Here is a 21,056-nt window from a genome sequence, read left to right on the forward strand (position 1 = left end):
CACTCTTAAACGTACTGATAAGAAATGGCACTGAAGTCAAGAGAATTGTTTTTGTTATTTGCTTGAAGTGGGGATGTACTGGCAGTAATAACAAGGAGCAGATGAGTGTTTTTACAGGGTTGGCATGGCAGCTGCGGCAATTGAGTTAGGCAGCAGGACGCAAATAAAATCCGCAAAGTCAAATAAAATCCTCAATGGCGGCACATGGCATGGGAAGGATAAAAACTAAGCTTACTGGGTATTTTAAGAAGAAAATCTGCAGTTCACCCTCAAGCCCAGATGTCCTCTCTTTTTGGTTTGAGAGAATTTTGCAATAGAGAAATTTATTTTGAATCGTATCTTGCTGGAGAAAACATTCAGGACTGGTACAGATCAGTTATTTTGCTTTCACTTGTTATCAATCAGTCATTGGTGGTTATTGAACACTTACTGAGTACTCAGTTCTTGGAAGAATTCCACAGGAGTAAAACATATATTCACTAGCACTGCCTTTAAGGAACTTAGAGTCTAATGGGGACAGTAACCTTTATTTTTTTTAAAAATAAAAGTAATGGGAGCAGGAGGAAAAACAGGGATATAACAGATTAGGATGACTCAGTTAAGAGTTAGGATGAAATAGAGTGCATAATTGAATATTGAAATACATATATATGTATACATATTTGTGTAAGTACTGAGGCAAGGTAAGAAGCTGTGTGACCTAGTGGAAAGAGCATAGACCGAAAGTCCAGAAACCTGTGTTTTAATCCCATCTTCACCACTTGCCTGCTCTATGACTTTAGGCAAGTCATTTGGCTTCTGTTTTCCCTGAATTTCCTCATCTGTAAAATGGGGATAAAATGACTGTTCTCCCTCACCCTTAGTTTCTGAGCCCCATGTGGGACAGGGACTTGTTTGGTTTAATTGTAATGTATAATCCACAGTGCTTGTCACATAGTGTTTAACAAATGCTGCAAGCATCGTCATCAATATTATTAATAAAAATGCCCATTTTTTTTACCAATAATAATGAGTGACTCTTGGAATAATAAGACTCGGGTAGTGGAAATTAATTGGAGAAGGCACAATTTCAGGGGTCTTTGAAGATGCAGGGAGCTGTATTTTGGACGATTTGGAATCTGTTGCAGGCAGGGATCATGTCTACCAACTTCAGTGTACTCTCCAAGTTCTTAGTATTGTGCTGTGCACACAGTGAATACTCAGTACATGCCATTGATTGATCATAGGAGCAGGTGAAAGAGTGGTAGAGGTATCATTTGAGTGTCCTTAGTGTGATACTGTTGTACGTATTAAATATTGTCCTTAAGATCCTGGCAGTTTTAGCATCTTTCTAATTTGCCTTCCCTCTGAACCTACAGGGTATGGTGCACTGGGATTTGGGTATTCTTTTTCCACAGGTTTTCTTTTTCTGCCTCTTGGAACATTATAGCTCATGGTATATGATGGCAAAGAATGGAATCAGACAACTTTGAAAGCCTCCAAAGAGCAACAGTGTTAAGACAAGAAAAGTTACAGACTAAATGTTCAGGGAGAACATTCTCATTCACATTTTCCATTTTTCAATAACAACATGCAGTGATCAATACCTATCATTAAATCATTTGAAAATGGAAGAATTTAGAATGAAATGCGTTTCTGTTATTAACAGGAGACACTTGTTTTATGCAATTTTTGTTCAAAACTCAGACAGAGCAAGTTTTGCAGTAGAGACTGAGTAATTCTCACTTCACTAATCTGCAAATCCTTTTTCTCATCGAAACCCCTGGTGGTCTTCATCCACTTCTTAGGAAAGCCTTAGTAACAGAATACATTTGCGAGGTCTCATGTTGCTAAAGTGTCATAAATCTTCCCAAATCCACTCCTGTATATTTACGAGTTTACCATGAAGTGTTAACATAAGTAAGTAAAATACGCTTGTCAGGAAGATGAAGAAAGTACAGTCTGGGATGTTGTATGTGGACACATTTAGTTTAATAAATTTCCAAACTGGCTCATCTGTTCTAATTTTCCTTGTTATTACTGAGAATTAGCCACATGCTGCTATCTTTCAAGTTGACATTTATCCAATCCCTGATAGCAAATTTTCAACTTTGTTTCTTCACCCAAAGTTTTAGTTTCATTCTCTTTCCAATGCTCAGAACTATTGGCAGATATAACTTTTTTCTTTTTCCTTTCCAAACACTGCCCCTTTATCACTGCCACTGTGCTGACAGGAGATGTCTTATCACTAAATGAACATCATTTTTTTTTTTTAACTTTCCCAGGTGCAGACAAGATGAATGTTAGCTTCTCCCAGCATCATGGTTCCCGCCTGATAACGGCTCACATTTTAAGGCAGAGCTCACCTTTTGGCATTTATAGATCTAGAGAGAACAACTGCCAAAGAGCATGGTAGCTAGGTTCTTCTTGTGATTGAGGCTGAGTGAGGCAGATATTCTTGAGAAAACTAAACAGCCTCAACTTAGATTGCCAGTTCAGGGAAATTCACTTCATTTGGCATCAGATGGTTGTTTCCTAACACTGGATATCTGGTTTTTCAGTTGGATATCTTGATTAAAAAAAAAAAAGAAGGTACTTGTTAAGCATGTACTAAAGGCCAGGCAACTTTACTAAGCAGTTGATGTTAAACATTGACTCTCCTGTCCAGATTTACAAATGTACTGCTGCACTCTGAGTTTTCTCCTGACTGTTCCATCCCATAACTTTAATTTTATAGGCGAGAAAACTGATGCTAAGGGATATTAAGTGACCTGTTCAAAGTTTCTTGATAAAAGGTATCAGAGCTCAGGCCATGAAAAGTTTCCAGATGTTTTCAGTGACTCTTGAGCCAAGTAATCAATCAGTCATATTTATTAAGTGCTTATTGTTGGCAGGGCACTGACTCTGTACTAGTTTGTTGGGAGAGTGCAATACCTCAGAGTTGGTCAACATGCTCCTTGTCCGCAATGAGCGTAAGATTTGTGTACCTGAAGTTCTTCCTTCTTGACACTCCTGTTATTTACATTATTGCCCCCAGTATGTGTCAGGACCAGAGCTGTATTAAGATCCCCATGAATGCTGGGGCTAGTCAGTTTTGCCAGCTCCCTTTAGCACTGGCAAATTCCTGCCCTCATCTCCCTCAGGGACACGGAATGGGCCAGGCAAGGAAAGGCTTCCTGGCTGACAGCCACGGTGAGTCAGTCCCCCCCATTCACCAGAAATCTTCTTTCCTTCCCCTGGGAGAAGAGGAGAGGTGCCCACCCCACCCTGCCCCATCCACCAGGAGGACTTTGTCTCTGTTGCCACTGTCTGGTTTGGGGGCCAGTGAGGAGGGCAGAAGCCACAGTGAAGGGACAGACTTGAAATCTGGCAGGGGCTTAACTTCCCCAGTTGGGTTCCAAGTTCAAGTTCCAAGCTGATGTAGTGAATCATCAGCTGCACTGAAATTAAATATGGCTGCCATGAATGTACAGTGCCAGAAGGACTGGGTGGGTGGGATAGGTCAGATGTCGGGGACTGCAGGTCTTAGCCCCAGCCCCACCCCCTCTTTTAAGTGTGCTGTGGCCATCTTGGAAAGGTCTGATTTGGGCACCATCTTAATATTCCCAGAAGTAGCCTGGTTGACAGCGTGAGGAGCCTTCTGATCGGTGTATCAAATTGCATATCTCTGGGCAGTGGCTAGGAATTAGGCCTTGGTATTAGACTAGCTCTGCTCAGAACCTTTATATAATCTACTGGATGGAGTGTTTAGAGATTACTCTGCCATTTAATCTGCTGTCTTGGAGACTTGCCTAAAATGCAGAGTTCTTCCTGCACTTACACATATACATACATACACAAATTCTCTGCAAATCAGGATTAACTACCTCTTGAAAAATGACTAAATGAGATAGCTAGCCAATTTCGCTTTGCTTTTGGGTGCTTGAGTTCCCTAGCACGTTAGTTCTGAATGATCCTCCTTTTGGCTTAACACAGAATACATGTTCATTGGCTTGAATGTGATTTGGAGAATCTTTCAGAACAGTCACATCCAGATCCTCCTCAAATATCTAATTTCCATTTTTCACCCATTCGAAGTAATCTCTTCAGTACATCCCTGTCTTGTGTTCATTGTAATTCATCATCAGTATGGGATCATTTTAACTTCTGTAGAATCTGCCATCAAATTCATAGTGTTTGCTGTCAACAGCATCCTCTTCTAGGAAAAACTTGGAAAAGCTGCTCAGCAGAATAGATTAGATAGTCCCTTAGGGAGTCAGGAGACCTGGGTTCTAATTCCAGCTCTGCTGCTTGCCTGCTGAGTGACCTTGGGCAACCTGCTTGACTTCTCCATGTCTTAACTTCCTCACTGGCAAAGTGGGGATTAAATACACCTCCTTTAGACCGAGAACCCCATGTGGGACAACAACCCACCTGATGGTTTTGCACCTACTCCAGTGCTGGGCACATAGTAAGAGCTTAACAAAAAAACACTATTATTATTATTGTTGCTCCCCCTTTGTTCATGAACAAATGAGTTTGTTTTGAATGCATTTGGAGATTTAAAAATATCTTTTGAGGCTGTTGGTTTGTAAAAAAGCCACCTTGACTGCTTAGGAATGAAAGATGATTTCTGGGCTGCTGTATTTGATTATGAAAGAAACAAATTGCTGCTGGTCACAGCAGTGCTCTTTCGGGCCTACCTCCTGAACAGCCAGCTCAAAGGCACTAGAACAATACCCTGAACCTTGTAAAGAATTATATCAAGTAGTCATACATAGAGTCTGGAGCAAGTCAAAGAGAGCAGAGATGTACTTAATTTTCACAGACGCCCTGCTGTCAGAAGGGGTAATACCAAGAAAAGGGTGACGTATTTAAAAATCTATAAGTTGTTTTTCATGTTCATTTGTCACCTCTAGGAAAAGCATATAAAGTTTCTTCCTTCTCCTGAAGCAGATGATGAATGACTGCTTTGAGTTTGGTTGCAGGAGTCTATGTTGGCTTTATTGACTTTCTATGAAAACCAATTCATCTGAACCTTCAGCAAATACAGCATGTGCGCAGTGTGCAGGGCATAAGTAAACTGGTTCTAATAACTTGTGGGCTGATCTGAGGCTAAAATAATTACTTCTCCTGATATAGGCTGATTTGTCCCCTTGTCTTCAGCTTCCCTTCCCTCGGAGGAAAGCAAAGTACTGATTTGCGGCTAAAGAACAACCATCAGACATAGTGAAATGGGAAGTGTTGCAGGGGGCGGCTTCCGTTTCAAAGGAGATTTAGAATGAGAAGGACTTGAGTTTTCAGGTTTTCACAGATCTCACTCTCTAGACTCTAAGCTCCTTTTGGGTAGGGATCATATCTGTCAACTCTGTTGCATTGTACTCTCCCAAGCATTTAGTATATTGTGCACTGCCCATTGTAAGCACCGAATAAATGCCACTGGTAGAGCACCAAGCTCTTTCGGAACGTTTGCTGCAGTAGTTCTTTCTAGTAAATGGAGAAGGATGGAAATTGTCAGCATAATTGGATAGTTGGGATTCAAACCCTTGTGGTTTCTAGTGGATTCGAAAATGGATATGAATAGGATTGGGGTTGTTTGTTGTTCTCTTTCCCTCAAGAAGATACTCCCACTTACCTCATTGCCTTTTCAGTTCTGGGAGCCACATGTCAGCTGGTGGATGAGGTTAGAGGTGAGTTCTTTAGCTCTCTGAAAGCCAGTGAATGGAATCACACCTGTGTATCAGGCATCGCAATTCTAGAACCTGAGGTCCATATGTTTTCCTGGTCTTTTTACCAAGGGCTTTGATGCAATTATTCTTCTTGGTGAGGTATGTAGACACCAGGAGAAAAAAATATATGTGCTTAGAGAGAAATAACCAGAAGAAAGAAAAATTCACCTTCCTGGAGACAATAGGAGCTCTCTGAAATTGAGCCTTGCAATTATCATGGAAATTACTTTGTGGCAGTAGGGGAAGTGGTTGTTACACATTATTGTTAATTGTAGTTTGGGAAACAAAACAATTTGATCATTTGATGGCCTATTTGTTATTCAAATCATGACAACTTTTATATGGCAGAAAATATGAAATCATCAGGATATATACCTTCTAGTTTAGGAGTCATTTAAGTATCTCTGCCTAATGCATACAGTAGATTTTAATGAAAAGATGTGAACTCTTACTTAGTGGATCATCTGACACCTTTGTGCCAGCAAACCAGAAATAGCCCAGTGTATACAGGGGAAGCAGCGTGGCTCAGTGGAAAGAGCCTGGGCTTCAGAGTCAGAGGTCATGAGTTTGACTCCTGGCTCTGCCACTTGTCAGCTGTGTGACTGTGGGCGAGTCACTTAACTTCTCTGTGCCTCAGTTACCTCATCTGTAAAATGGGGATTAACTGTGAGCCTCACGTGAGATGACCTGATTACCCTGTATCTACCCCAGCGCTTAGAACAGTGCTCTGCACATAGTAAGCACTTAACAAATACCAGCATTATTATTATTATTACAACCTGTGGACAAAGGAGGAAAATGCATATAGCCTTTTCAGTATTCATATTTGGTGAATAGAGTGTTCAAAGGAGATTGAAATGAAAGTTAAAAAGACTCGAGTTGTGCTGGGTGTTTTCCTACCTGTGTCGGTAAGATGAGGTGCGACAACCACCCCACTTCTGTTCTGTCCTGCTGTTAGAGGAAGGAAGTGGAAAGTGCCTGAGGAGGATTTCTATCCACCTTGGAAAACATCTGAACAGTCTGAGTCTACCTAGGATATGGTTCTTAATTACCAAATGGAATGACAGACCTATATTATCAAAGATTTTTTTTTTCTTTTCCTGGGTCAGGCATTGTCTTCAGCCTGTAAATTCTGGCTACAATGATTTATTTTCACAAAACAGTATATCCAACATCTCTTTCAACTTACTCTGAATCAAAAGCTGTGCCACCCTTTAAGGAGGTGATCCAGAGAAGTGGTGGGGTCACATATTAAGCCATTCGTGTATCGAGTGGCTTGCTGACAGCATCTTGCCGATGGCAACATTCATTCAACAATTTCTAGATACATAAAATTAAAGGAGGAAAGGGCTGACCAGATCTCTTGTTTCCCCCCTCCCTTGGTATAACTGATGGCTGGGCATGGTTCTTTAGCAGCAGATCCATTCCAGTATTTGGTAATTTACTTCATTGAACTTCTACAGATTCACAGCATATTCCATAGTTTAATGGGCTAGAAATTGGGAATGGCTGTCAACCAACCCTCTCTAAATTTCTCTTCTGGTTGAATCTCTTTGTCCTCTCTTAAGTATTTCCTATCCACCTCAGGGTACATCTCATTGACTCTCATGCCAAGTGATTGTGCAAAGCAGTCTACTTCTAGACTAGACATTCTGGGTTATTTTCTAAGTAACCAGTTAAACATGGGCAATTGAGTCCCTATCTGTTTCATTGTTCCTAAGACAATGGACTGGAAAGAATAAATCTTGATGCATTTTATGCAAAATAGAAAGGATAAGTAGAAATAGATTTAAATGGGATTTAGACATTAGAATTTCCTAGTCATAAGGGTGGTTAAATTCTAAAACCTGTAGCTGAAGATGGAATCCCGTTCCCCAGGAATCTTTATAATAGGCTTTATACACACACATTCTTTGTAAATTGATTGATTTATTTTTTGACGATAATACTTCCAGTTAAATCAAATCCATTATGATTGGGTATGGCTCATAGGATCAGACTATGATTGAGAATCCATTCTACAACACATACATGTAAAGAAAGTTTCTGCTACAGTGATATACTTGCTACAGATAAGGTTTATGTATATTTGTGAAATTGCCTCTTGTCCTAATCCCAGCTCCTCCATTTGTCTGCTCTGTGACCTTGGACAAGTCACCCTACTTGTCTGTCCCTCAGTTACCTCAACTATAAAATGGAGAGTAAAGCTGTGTGCCCCAAGTCAGACATAGATTGTGTACAACCTGATTTAACTTGAATCTACTCCAGTGCTTAGTGAACACTTAAAAAATGTGATTTTTTTGAAGAAGAAAGATAAAACCCTTTTCTAAATAAATTATATGTGCCCTCTTCCTTGCTTTTGGATATCTCCTTTTAGTTTGTCACTCAGTAATTGCTTGGGTATCCTCTGGTTATTCATTATTTTCACCTGTCCTGCCCAGCGAATAATAGAATATGCTGCCGTCATCATCTTTAATAGTACTGTTGTGTGCAGAGCTCCATATATGATTTTGAGCACATACAGGAGAAGAAAACTATGCAATCCCTGCCCTCCAGGAACTTAACATAGACGTTCATTTAATTTGTATAATTTTCATACAGTCATCTTGGACGGCAGGGTAATATATCACTCAGATCTAACTCTATAATGTCAAAAATTGATTCTGTGAAAGTTCTCTAATTAACTTTTCACTTTTTCATATCTCCAAGCTGTTTTTATCTGTGGTTTTTTTTTCAATTGATTCACCCATACAGATCATGTTACTGACGGACCCGGAGATTGAGAGTAGTTTATTGATCAGCTCAGACGAAGGGGCAACCTATCAAAAGTACCGGTTGAACTTTTACATCCAGAGCTTGCTCTTTCATCCTAAACAAGAGGACTGGATCCTGGCTTACAGTCAAGATCAGAAGGTGAGTGTTTGCTCCCTGTACTTCTTAGACAGCTTGGCTCAGCTTCCAAGACTATGCACAAATATTTAATCTTTTTTGAATTTCTTTTTAATTTTTTCTGTTTGTCTTTACAGTGGCTTAAATCATTGCTTTGGTTGGGGAGGGGGAAGAGGAGGTGGAGACTTCAGACTACGGTCGTGATTAAGAATATTTTGCCTTACTAAAAAAGTTCTCGCTGTAGGTTACCTAGAAAAATTGAATCCAGTTCTGAGTTTCCTGTTGAAAAGACACAAATATAAGGAAAAGCAGTTGCAACTGTGACATGAAGAATTTAGGTTGTATAAGGAAGAATTTCCCTAAAGTGTTGGTGGTTAAATTGGGGATTGAGTTACCAAGGAGATGATGGCATTCATCCTAGGAAGTCTTTAGCAATGGGCCCCAGTTCTCTTGGTTGTGGGAGTTTTAAAGCAAGTCTCCCCTGTAGTCAGGGGATGGGCAAATTGCTCTCTAAAGATTCCATTTAGTGCTCACCATACTAGGAACAGCAATTGGAGTGTTTTAGATTTTAGCTTTGTGGAGACTGTCCAGAGTCCACAATGAAGCCAGCATTAGGCCTAAAATTACATAATATATACACACATATATATATATATCTTTTTTTCAGGCAGCCCAATTATCCTTCCAGCAGAAGGCGGAAGCCACTTGCCTGCAGTATGACCTTGGGCAAGGAACTTAACTTTTCTGTGCCTCAGTTTCCTCAATTATAAAATGGGGATTAAATCCTACTCCCTCCTACTTGGACTGTGAGCCCCAAGTAGGACAGGGACTGTGTCCAACCTGATTAACTTATATCTTACCCAGCGATTAGAACAGTGTTTGACACATAGTAAGCGCTTAACAAATATAATAATAATATCTTCCCCCACTCATTTTCCCCTCCGTCCCTCCTCCCGCAACTGTAGAATGACAAAAGTGTAAAACAAAAAATGATTTTGGGGACCGGTACTCCTTACCCAGGTACCCGCAGTTTCTCTTCCCACTTTGTGGTTTTCAAGGTTCAGGAAAGGAAACTTGGCAGAAGTGGTAGGGAAAGTACTGGGTGGCAGAGAGGGTCTCAGGTTGTCAGAGTAAGCTGCAAGGCTCCTTGGGGCAGTTCCCTTTAGACTCTAAGCTTGTTGTGTGCAGGGAATGCATCTGTTATATTATACTCTCCCAGGCACACAGTTCTCTGCACACAGTAAGCGCTCAATAAATATGAGTGATTGGAGCAGCTGTATGAGAACTCTGGGAATCTGCCACACCATCCCAGTCTCCCTAAGCCCCTGCACTCTCTCCCCTTACCGGGGCCTCGGAAGGCAGCAGGGCACTTAGACAAGTAAAGTGGATCCCTATTTTGATTTTCCTTCTGGTCCTATGGAGCTACCGTGCGTTCCCCAGAGATCACTTCCTTAGAACTCAGCCCAAGCCTGCTGCTTCCCTAGGTGGTAGAGGCAGAAGTGAGTTCTGGGAAGTGCCTGGTTGGAAGAGGAGAACCTGGAGTTCAGAAAGAGCACGAGAGGAGATACAGGGATACCTGTTAATGAGCTGGGCATGCTCCCTTCAAGCAGATGGAGTTCTTCTTGGGCCCCACCCAGTGTAGTCATAGAATGGATGGCACGAGAGTGGCAGGCAACCATATGTGTTCCGGTAGCCTACTAAGGGGGGGCTTCTGGCTGTTCTCGATCTTCGCTTTCCTTCTTCTGATCTTTCTTTGTCCTCATATTCATATTTATTATTTTATTTTTTGAGTGCCTGGTCCCGAATTTTCCTTCTCCTTTATTGAGATGTGGTCCAAACCCTCAAGGTTGAAATCTGTTATTTGTTTGCAGACAGGATACAGTCTTGACTGCGGTGTTTTGAATCTTCTCCCTGATCCCTCGACCCTAATGAGAGGTTTTAGATATAAGCACTTAAACACCCTACAAGACATTAGACTCCAAGATCCTGTTGAGTGGTTCTTCCCTCAAGAAAAGACCAGGCAGTACCCAGGTATCAAATCCTGGAAAAAATAAAAACAGTTGCAGCATTTGTCTAGCACTTACTATATGTCAAGTTTTGTGCTAAGCAATGGGATAGATGCAAAGTAATCAGATCAGACACAGCCCCTGTCCTTTATCATTCTCACATTGTAATGGGGAGGGAGAACAGTGGGATATGAGAAGCTGCGTGGCCTAATGGAAGAGCATGGTCCTGGGAGTCAGAGGAACTGGATCTTAATTCTGGCTTCTCTGCTTGCTGGCTGTGTCACCTTGGGCAAGTCACTTAACTTCTCTGTGCCTCAGTTACCTCATCTGTAAAATGGAGATTAGAACTGTGAGCCCCATGTGGGACATGGACTGTGTCCAACCTGATTATCTTGTATCCACCCCATTGCTTTAAATAGCTGATTTTAAATATGTTTAAATATATGGGTTGAAAGAGAGAGATGTTGAGGATGATGCCAAAATTTCAGGCCTTTGAGACAAAGAGGATGGTGATGCTGTCTACAGTGATTAGAAGGTCACAGGAAGAAATATAAAGAGCTCTCTTTTGGACATGTTAACTTTGAAGTGTCGGTAGGACATCCAACTAGAGATGTGCTGGAATAGAGATGTCCTGAAGGCAGGAGGAGGTCACTTAACTGCTATGTGCCTCAGTTTCCTCATCTGTAAAATGAGGATTCAATACCTGTTTTCCTGCCTGTTTAGATGGTGAGCCCATGTGGAACAGTGACTCTATCCAACCTGATTAACTTGTATCTACCCCAGCACTTAGAACAGTGCTTGTCACATAGGGAGTGGAGCAGTGTGACCTAGGGGATAGAGCATGGGCTTCATATTCAGAAGGACCTGGGTTTTAATCCTGACTCTTCCACTTGTCTGCTGTGAGATCTTGGGCAAGCCACTTAACTTCTCTGTGCCTCAACTGTTACCTCATCTGTAAAATGGGAATTAAGACTGTGAGCCCCAAAGGGGCCATGGACTGTGTCCAACTTGATTAACTCATAATGTGTTAAGTGCCTAACAAATGCCATTAAAAAAAGTTAACGAATTCCATCATCATTATTATTATTAAATGACTGATCAGGGATTGGAATCCAGGTCCCCGACTCCCAGACCCATGCTTTTTCCATTAGGACATGCTGCTTCCCTTGCAAAACAGGGAGCGATAGCTGGGATGATCTGGGCTCCCACAAGCAAAGGAGCAGATTTTAGAAATCAATTGGTAGGGGAATTGTAACATTTCCCTTTCACTCTCACCTGGAGGCCGGGATGCCTCTTTTCACCTGCATTTGGTAAAGGGCTTGAGGCCTACAGTTGGTTGACAAGAACAGATGGGAACATTTCCTTCCCAGAAAACTCTAGGATCATGTAGACCCTTACTTAGGTGCAAGAGGAGCATTCAGTATTATTTAGAGTATCTCCTCTATGCAGACCACTAGACTTAGCACTTGGAGGAGTACAATAGAATTAATAGATACAAATTCTGCCCTCACAGAGCAGCATACAATCGGGCCGGGGATGGACTTGATGACTTTCAGAAAACCTTTCTAACACATAAAAAGCAAAAAAAAACCAAAAAAAAAACACCCCAGATTGGAAAACACTCGGCCACTGGAGAGGACAAGAACTCTGTAATTGCAAAGTACGAAGGGGAGTGTGCACTGAATGCAAAACTGATCCAGCCATAAGAGTCATCACAGAACAACAGTAGGTCACCCTTGGTCCCAGAAGCAGTGGGGTAATTCAGCACATTTACTTCTTCTGTGGGAATGATTTTCTCTCTCGAATCAAAGCTGCAGGCAACTCTGGCATTCAGATAACAGGCTGTTTCTTTTCTTCATCTGTGGAGGATGAACAGGTAGAAGAAAGGAAGCCCCATCCTTTACCTCGGACTTGTTTTTTTTTCCCCCTTATCTTGGCTCCCTGCAGGAAACCACCAGAAAAAAGGTTTAGCAGCAGGCTAAGGCTGCCAGATTACATCTTTATTTTAATTTGGCAATAAACGAGTGAACAAAATGTGCTATAAAACATTGCCTCCAATGCCATCTCTCAGTCTGCCTCAAACACCTCACTAAACATGATGTGTTGGGAAACATTTGAAAATCGAGAAAACAAAGAGCAGATGTGATAAGACATAGCTAGTGAAATGGGGGTTGGGGTGGGGAGAGAAATCAGTTTGATTTTGATGAAATCAGCAGAGACTCGCTGCATGTAAGCTACGCAAGGTGGCAGGGCGACCAGCAGGACATCTCTCCTTTGGGTGAGTTCAGTTGTGGAGTATTGTCGATCAATAAATGTTATTTATTGACTGCTTACTGTGTGCAGATCACTGCTCTAAGTGCTGCAGCTTGGTTTAATGGATAGAGCACGGGCCTGGTAGTCAGAAGTTCCTGGGTTCAATCCTTGTTCCACTGTACATCTGCTGTGTGACCTTGGGTAAGCCACTTAACTTCTCTGGGCCTCACTTACCTCATCTATAAAATGGGGATTAAAATAGTGTGAGCCCCCAGTGGGACAGGGACTGTATCCACCCAGATTAACTTGTATCTACAGCAGCACTTAGAACAGTGCTTGGCACATAGTAAGCACTTCACAAGTACTGTTACTATAATTACTATTATTATTATACACTACGGTTCATAGATTCCATCTCTGCCCATGTCACGGGGCCAGAGTGGAAGCTAATCTTTTGATAGCCAGCCCATTGCATACCCTGAAATCCCTGACATTTCCTCCCCAAGTCCTCTTCCTTTGGGTCTCCCTGCAAGACAGTGTGAGGAACTCCATGAGTCATCCTTCAGGACTGGTGTCTCCCTTTCCCAAGGCTGTTCAAGATTCTAGGGAATGTTTTGTGGAAGGGGCTAACACCGTGATGTTGGACAGATAATAATTGCGGTATTTGTTAAGCACATACTATGTGCCTGGCACTGTGCTAAGCGCTGGGGTGGATACAGGTAAATTGGTTGGACACAGTCCCTGTCCCATGTGAGGCTCACAATCTCAGTCTCCATTTTACAGTTGAGGTAAATGAGGCCTAGAGAAGTTAAGTGACTTGCCCGAGGTCACATTGCAGACCAGTGGTGGAACTGGTTTTAGAGCCCCATGACCTTTTGACTACCAGGCCTGTGCTCTACAGATCTTCCCTCCCTTCCCATTGTCCGGGTGTCCCTGTTACAGAGCGGATGATTCCCCGGGCAGTAGGTGTGCGGACATGCCCTTGACAGTGCTCTGCACATGGAAAGCACATGACACATGCCATTAATGGATTGATTTCTCCAAGGCAGACACAGCAGCCCTGGCAAGTTCATGGGGCTCAGTAATCCCTTCGTCATTATTTTAGATCCATCAGTGAGTGAAAGTCCCACTCTGAACGTTGCTTGCACTCAGTGAACATTATCAATTATAATTCAAAGAGCAAATCAGTAAGCATGCAGTGATTTCTTCTCCATCAGGATTTCAGAAATGGTTTGTCCATTGTTCTTCAGAGGACCGGCCAAATATTTGGGATGCCGCCTGCCATTTGAGAGATGACTCTGGGGGTCAGGGTTTCCGGGAATGAGTGGACTTCAGAATGACCTTTTCCCCAATCTAAAATGTAGCCTTGGATCCTTGTCTTTCTTCACCACTCCCCTTTTCCTCATTCCTCTATTTCCCTCCCTTTCTTCTCTTCTCTACTTCTCTTCTGCTCCTTCTTTTCTGCCTGATTCCTCTCTGTTCACCACCTTATTTTCATCCCTCCTTGTCTTTAACTTACTCTCTAGTCTCTCCTTCTCACCAACCTCCCAACTCTTCCTCCAACTTAGGTCTTTTCCCTTTTACTCCCTATGCCCCTTCACCTTTTCCTTTTCTTCTCCATTCTGAACTTCTCCCTGCCCTTCTTATCTTCCTCTCTTCTCTCCACTTTCCTCCCCTAAATTACCCTCTTCTCTACCCCCATATTTCTGTTTCTCTCTCTCTCCTAGTCTCCCTGTCCCTGCCTCTGTCCTTCATTCTGCCTCTTCTAACTACTAGGTGGCCTGGGACTGCTCATTTCTATCAACTTTATTGTATTCTCTCCCAAGTGCTTACTTCAGTGTTCTGCACACAGTAGTTTCTCAACGAATACCACTGTTTGATAGATTGCTTGATCTCCATGCCCTGCTGGGTGCTGCCTCCTCTCGCTATGCCATGTCTAGTGCACCTGGAGCCCACTGCCTCGTGGTGGGGAGTTTGGGCTGTACTATCTGCAAGTCAGGTTGAAGCTCCATTGAGGGGAGAGAGGCGGGAGTTTAGGCTGTAACATCTGCAGATTAGGGCAAGGCACCCTTGATTTACGGATTCACTGGGCTCCAGGGATTTTGAACACAGAAATGAGGAAGAACACTATTTTCTCCATTTTAGCACTCAGGAGATTTTATCATGACTTCCTTTCCAACATACACATTTAGGGAAGTTTTATATACCTGTGGCCATCCTATTTCCACCCAAAAGCATTAAATGAAAAGACACTTAATTACTGGAAGAAATATGTTTATAGACCACCAGCCTACAGTATGATTTCAGAGGGCATGGATTTCCCAGTGTCTTTGTTGATTTCTAATCTCATAAATATTTGAATCATTTAAGTGTCCAAATATAAAACTGGCAGTTAGAGAAGAAGCTGGGAAGCTAGTTCTATGCCAGCTCTGATGTTTGTTTAGAAACAAATCTTCTGGTCTAAATGTCGGGGTATTCCAACAGAGGCAGCACATTGTGCTTTGAATAGCTTGCTTGCTTAAGTCCCTACTTTTATGTTTCCTTTAAGGTCTGGAACAGATCTTTCCATTAAGTGATTCAAATGGATAAGAAGAATTGGTTTGTTCTCAAAAAAGAATGGGGTTTGAGGTAATCAATCAAAAGTATTTGTTGAGTACCCACCGTGAGCCGAGCTTTGTATGTATAGTTCAGTAGACAGAATCCCTACCCTCAAGGAACTTACTGTTTAGCAGGATGTGAAATTATTTGTTTTTCACTGGGATATTTGTTTAATTCTTGAAATAAGCCAACTTTACACCTCCTGTTTTCAACCACAAGGCCTGAAATGTTGTGGCAGTCTTGTTTGAATTCAGGATTTGGAGATCAGACAATGAGAAACCATAAGGGCAAGCTTCCTGGCATGAGACAGTACACTTGGCTTGTACTGGCACCGGGAACCAGCCATTCAGAGGCTGCCTTTCATCTAGAAACAATCACTGAGTCTCGTAGGATGTCTCTGGCTTGACTAAGATTCTGGGATTAGGAATTGTATTTACTAACTCAGTTGTACCCTCCCTAGTGCTCAGTACAGTGCTCTGCACAGAGTAAGTGCTCAGTAAATACTACCGATAGTTCTCATTCTTTGAGTGAATCCACATGCTGCATTGCCCTCCCCTGTGTCTGGAACTCCCTTCCCCTTCACATCTGGCAGATCACTGCCCTTCCCATATTCAAAACCATCCTTAAATCGTATCTCATTCAGAAAACTTTTCCTAATTTCTCATCTCCCCTCACTATTTCTGCTGCTGGTCTCTCCAAGCACTTGTGGTCCTTTTATCTCACCCCTTCACTGCCCAAAGTACTTACATACATATCTTTAAGCTTTTGCTTCCCCCTATTCAAAATTTATCTTTGGTTCTATCTCCCTCACTAATTTATAAACTCTTTGAGGGCAGGGATCATGTCTGTAACTCTACTGTACTCTCCTAAAGGTTTAGTACAGTGTTCTTCTGTCAGTCATATTTATTGAGCACTTACGTGCAGAGCACTGTACTAATCGAATGGGAGAGTACAATATGACAATTAGCAGACACATTTCCTGCCCACAGCAAGCTTACAGTCTACAGCTTGCACAGAGTAAGTTCTCAATAAATGCCATTGTTTGATGCACAGGCAATCACAATCCATGCAGCGACCCTCTGGAGAAGGCCAATATGCCTGCTGCAAAGATTGGGAGGCCAAGCATGGGAAATGAAGTATTGTCAAATTGGGTTAGAGTAGCATGCCCAGTCTTTTTGGGATTAATTATAATGATGATGATGATAATGGTCTTTGTTAAGCTCATATAAGCCTGTGGGACAGGGACTGTGTCCAATCTTATTATCTTGTCATCTGACCCAATGCTTAACAGAGTGCCTAGCATGTAGTACGAGCTTAACAAACACCATTAAATAAAAAAGTAGAAGGGCACACAGGTATTTAATCACCATTTTACAGATGGAAAAATGGTGACACAGAGAAGTGAAATGACTTTCCTAAGGTCACACAGCAGTCAAGAGGTGGAACTGGGATTAGGACCCAGGTTCCCTGACTTCCAGGCCTGTATTCTTTCTACTAGGCTCTGCTATTTCCCACTTGGAATGGCTTCTTGAGTTTTGGTGATTCTCACTACATTTGTGGCTGAGAGAGTATGAGAAGAGGTTCCGCTGCCTAAGGAGGTTTCCTCTCATTCCCATGCCCTGCCTCTATCTTGTTCTAATAAATAAGATGACTTCTTGGTCTGCTCCTTGTCTTACCAGAAGTCTGTAGAATGGCAGGGATCCTGTCTGAAACAGATTTTCCTAAAGGTTGGGCAAACTGAGAATTTGACATAAGCTAACCCGAAAATTCATCCGTGTTTGTGATCACTCTTGCTCTTCTCTTACCTCAGAACACCAAGGTCATCTGAGGCTCATGTTTCGAGAGATTTGTAGGCTCCGTCAGTAAATTCGCCTACTCCTTGCTTCTTGCAGTGGAGAAAAGAGTTTCATCTTTGAGTTACCCAGATATGTTGCCAAGAATGTTTGGAATCTTAGTGAAATGTAATTCATTCTGAAAAGAAGGCAGGAGTGCCAGTGCAAATTTGGAAAAAAAGGGTGGGTGGGTATTTGGGCATCAAGTCATAATCCAGCCTATAAGAGTGGGATAAATGCCAACCAAGACGATACCTTTGTAGAGATTTCCAGATTCCCAGCCCTTAACTTTATTTAAGGAAAAGAGAGGTCAAGAGTCCTGGAGGACAGTTGTGCAGCCAATTGGAAGTCAACCCAAGCAGAAGCAAAACCAGATTTTCCAATTCTGACACAGGCTACTGGAAACACTGTAATGAAGAGCAGCATATCTGATCAATCTGATAATAAAAAAGTCATAATTACAACGCTTGGCTGCTACCAAATATCTTTCTATCACTCACTCCCCAGTTCCAGAAGCAAATTATAATTGTCTAACAATTTTGATGATCTAAAAAGACAGGCTGAGTTGATCCAGTTCATGCAGACAAATTGACATCCCCTTGAGAAGTCCTTCCCAGAAAGATTGAACATTTCTAGCCCCCTACCCAAGCTAACAGTCATCAATCACCATGCAAGTTGGACTTTCAGGGTGTCATCCAGGCTTAAAAGTTTCCTATGACAAGGGTATTATTTCTTAGTGACCACTTACAGGTTGGCATAGGAACTAGATCATTGTGTTTTGGTGAGAGCCATTCTAGAATGCTGCATGAAACTCAAGGCTGATTTGCCATCAGATTTCCACCAGATTTCCATTTTTTCAGAAAGGTGAAATACATATCCAGTTTCAGAAAATGAGGGAGACATATTGGCTAGTTACTTGCCAAGAATATGAGTAGCTACAGCCTCTGCGTATTATGCCTAATGAGGATTGACTCCAAACCACAGGCCAGATCACTGACATGGCGTGGTCAGGGAGGCTTTTGGTCCTGGATTTTTTCCACAGTTGCTTATGAAGAGAGAAGATGGCCAAATTAGCCTACATGAAATCTGGTAACATAGTTCTGGATATTTCAGTTCAAAAGAGTATCCAACTTCAGATTTCAAAGATGCTGCTCTGATGAGCCAATCCTTGGGGATGTGGTGAAAGTGAACAGTGCATGAACTACTTACCCTGCTCCAGTGCCTTTACGTACAGATGGACCCTTTCTGTGTTACTGGGTTTGTCTCCTACAAGGCCATTCTTTGCCGGACATTAGGTATTCTGATTTTTCTGGTGCTTCTGCCTGATGCCAGGCTGGTGTGTTCATTTCAGGGTTCTTCCAGCAGCCCACTGCTCTATCTTATTGTCTGAGACTGTACTTCTTTAATTCTTTACATTAATAATAAATTAATCAATGCTTTATTGAGTGTTTACAGTGTTCACAGGGCTATACAAAGCACTTGGAAGACTACAAAATAATAGAGTTGGTAGATGGGATCCCTGTCCTAAAGGAGCTTACAGTCTAGTCATGTGCTGACCTCACTTAGAAGTCAGGACAATGTGCTCTGAAGAGTGGAGACAGAAGAAAGAGAACAAAAAGGCACCATGAAGGAACTGTAGATGCCTCATCTCCTCTTTGCCCCATCCTCTTCCTCCTCATCATTGCTCTCTTCCTTATCCTCCTAAAGATTGTTCCTGAGTGTTTTTTTAATGCATTAAATATTGATAGTGCTCCCTGCTCTGTGCTGACAGTCACAAGAAACCTTGGAGTGAGAAACTCAAGGGATGGAAATAAATTTTACTTAGGTGATACCAGTGCTGTGTGCTTTATTAAAAGACACAATTATTAAGTGATAATTTTTCCATTAGAGGCTGAAACTGAATCATTGGTTGAAGAGATTTGATAAATTGCATTCTTTGTTGAAGAGGATTTTGTTCTCAGGTCATACATGTTTAATTAGCACATTAACTTTAGCTATGGTTAGATTATTCCCTTTTCCCCGTATAACACAAAGATTAACAATTCACATCTGAGGGAAAGAATGTTTGAAATAGTGTGTGGGGTTAGCAAAATCTCTTAGCCCGAGAGTGAATTTATATTCACATAAATCTCTGAGATTTTACAATACCAAGTCCTGTATTTGAAAATCTTTGAAAACAATTTTCTCTTTCAGAGTCCAAGAATGGAAAACACATTATCCCCAAGTTATTTAAACTCTCATCTTACTCCGTCAGCAAGGCAAATCGATATCTACAAAAGAAACACCCAAGGACCAATCAGTATAGGTCTAGTCTGCTAGAGTGATGTGGCTTTTATACATATTGATATGTTCAGTTTATGGCATACCAGTAGCCATAGACTTTGAATACACAGGTATAATGAAATGGTCCATTACCAAAATATAATTCCAAATTACTGAAAGACCAGTGATTTATCCAGCCTAATGTTCTACCTCAGACAATGCTAATTAAATGTTTAGAGGAACTGTGCAATGGTCACCCTCCTTAATGTCCATCCTAGTCATTAGAAATGTACCATCTAATATCCCTTTAGGGATGCCCCGAATCCCTAAAATGTTTTCTGTTGAAGCATAGCTTTAACCAAAGTCCTCTCAGATATGCTGATATTTCAGGCATGCAAAATTTCCTTTTGTTTATTGCCCACTGTGTAGGGAAGCATTTCATTTCCCTCTGTTTAATTTCACGCTACAATCTTCAAGATTGAATTGGTGACCCCTCATCCTGCTTATATGGAATTTGGTGAACAAAAGTGCTGTATTGATATTTCCACACCCTTTGTTATTGTATAAATTGTAATTATATCCCTTTCCACCTTTATCTTTTTTGGGTGAAGAGGCCTAATCTTTTCATTCGTTCATTCAATGTCATATTTATTGAGTGCTTACTGTGTGCAGGGTACTGTACTAAGCACTTGGGAGAGTATAAAATAACAGTAAACTGACACACTCCCTGCCCACAATGAGCTTATTTTCTGGAGGGGGAAACAGACAATAATGTAAATAATTTTCAGTCTCTATTCATAAAGAATCTTCATCATTTCCCCCAAACATCCTATCATAACTGATCCTTAGGTGTAGAACAAACGTTAAAGTAGGAAAGAGATGATCTCTGTACCCTAGTCATTCTTCCTAGTATAACGTAGTGCTGGGCATGTGAAGAAAGAGTTGTTTTGATTATGATGGATTTCACAAGACTTAAAAGTTACCTTTCAGGAAGCTTGGGCCTAGACCCTTAAAAACGAGCGATGTCTTCCTGTCTCAAACTGTCTTGTTCTGGTTTGTGTGTATTGTAGATTTTCATTTTTCCAGTTATTGAGCTATCTGATGACTGCTGTTAAAATCTAAACTGGGGCAGTTTTTAAAGTATTCAGATTCCAGGAGGGTCAGGCACAGGAATTCCCAGAATGCAACTGCTCTCAAGTGGCAAGCCACATAGCTAGGTTATGAATGGGTACATCAGAAATGCCCTATGTTGGTCAAGGATAGGGAGGTAGGTCAGGTAATTTGGTACAAGTACTTTTAATTTTTTGAAAAGTGCTCTTTACTATAAGCTCCTTGTTGACAGTGAGCCACATCTACCATCTCTGTTATACTCTCCCAAGTGCTTACTACATACTGTGCAGCCAGCAAGCACTCAGTAAATACCATTAATAGATAATAATTGAGATGTTTGTTAGGGTCTTGCTATGTGCCAAGCATTGCAGTAAATGCTAGGGGATATACAGTATAATCAGATCTCACATCGTCCTTGT

The 21,056-nt window shown here is 41.6% G+C and overlaps 1 protein-coding gene across 1 annotated transcript in view; it reads left to right on the forward strand.

Moving 5' to 3' along the window:
* The window catches only part of SORCS1 (sortilin related VPS10 domain containing receptor 1), a gene marked incomplete at its 5' end in the record, with an annotated part of 364,626 nt that overhangs the window by 223,457 nt on the left and 120,113 nt on the right, over window positions 1-21,056 (forward strand). Inside the window, one exon of the mRNA XM_029080271.2 lies at window positions 8,442-8,600. Within this exon, the coding sequence (XP_028936104.1) occupies window positions 8,442-8,600 (159 nt within the window). The remainder of the gene's footprint in view (window positions 1-8,441; window positions 8,601-21,056) is intronic.

Source organism: Ornithorhynchus anatinus, chromosome 16 (assembly GCF_004115215.2).
Source record: "Ornithorhynchus anatinus isolate Pmale09 chromosome 16, mOrnAna1.pri.v4, whole genome shotgun sequence".
Taxonomy (NCBI): Eukaryota; Metazoa; Chordata; class Mammalia; order Monotremata; family Ornithorhynchidae; genus Ornithorhynchus; species Ornithorhynchus anatinus.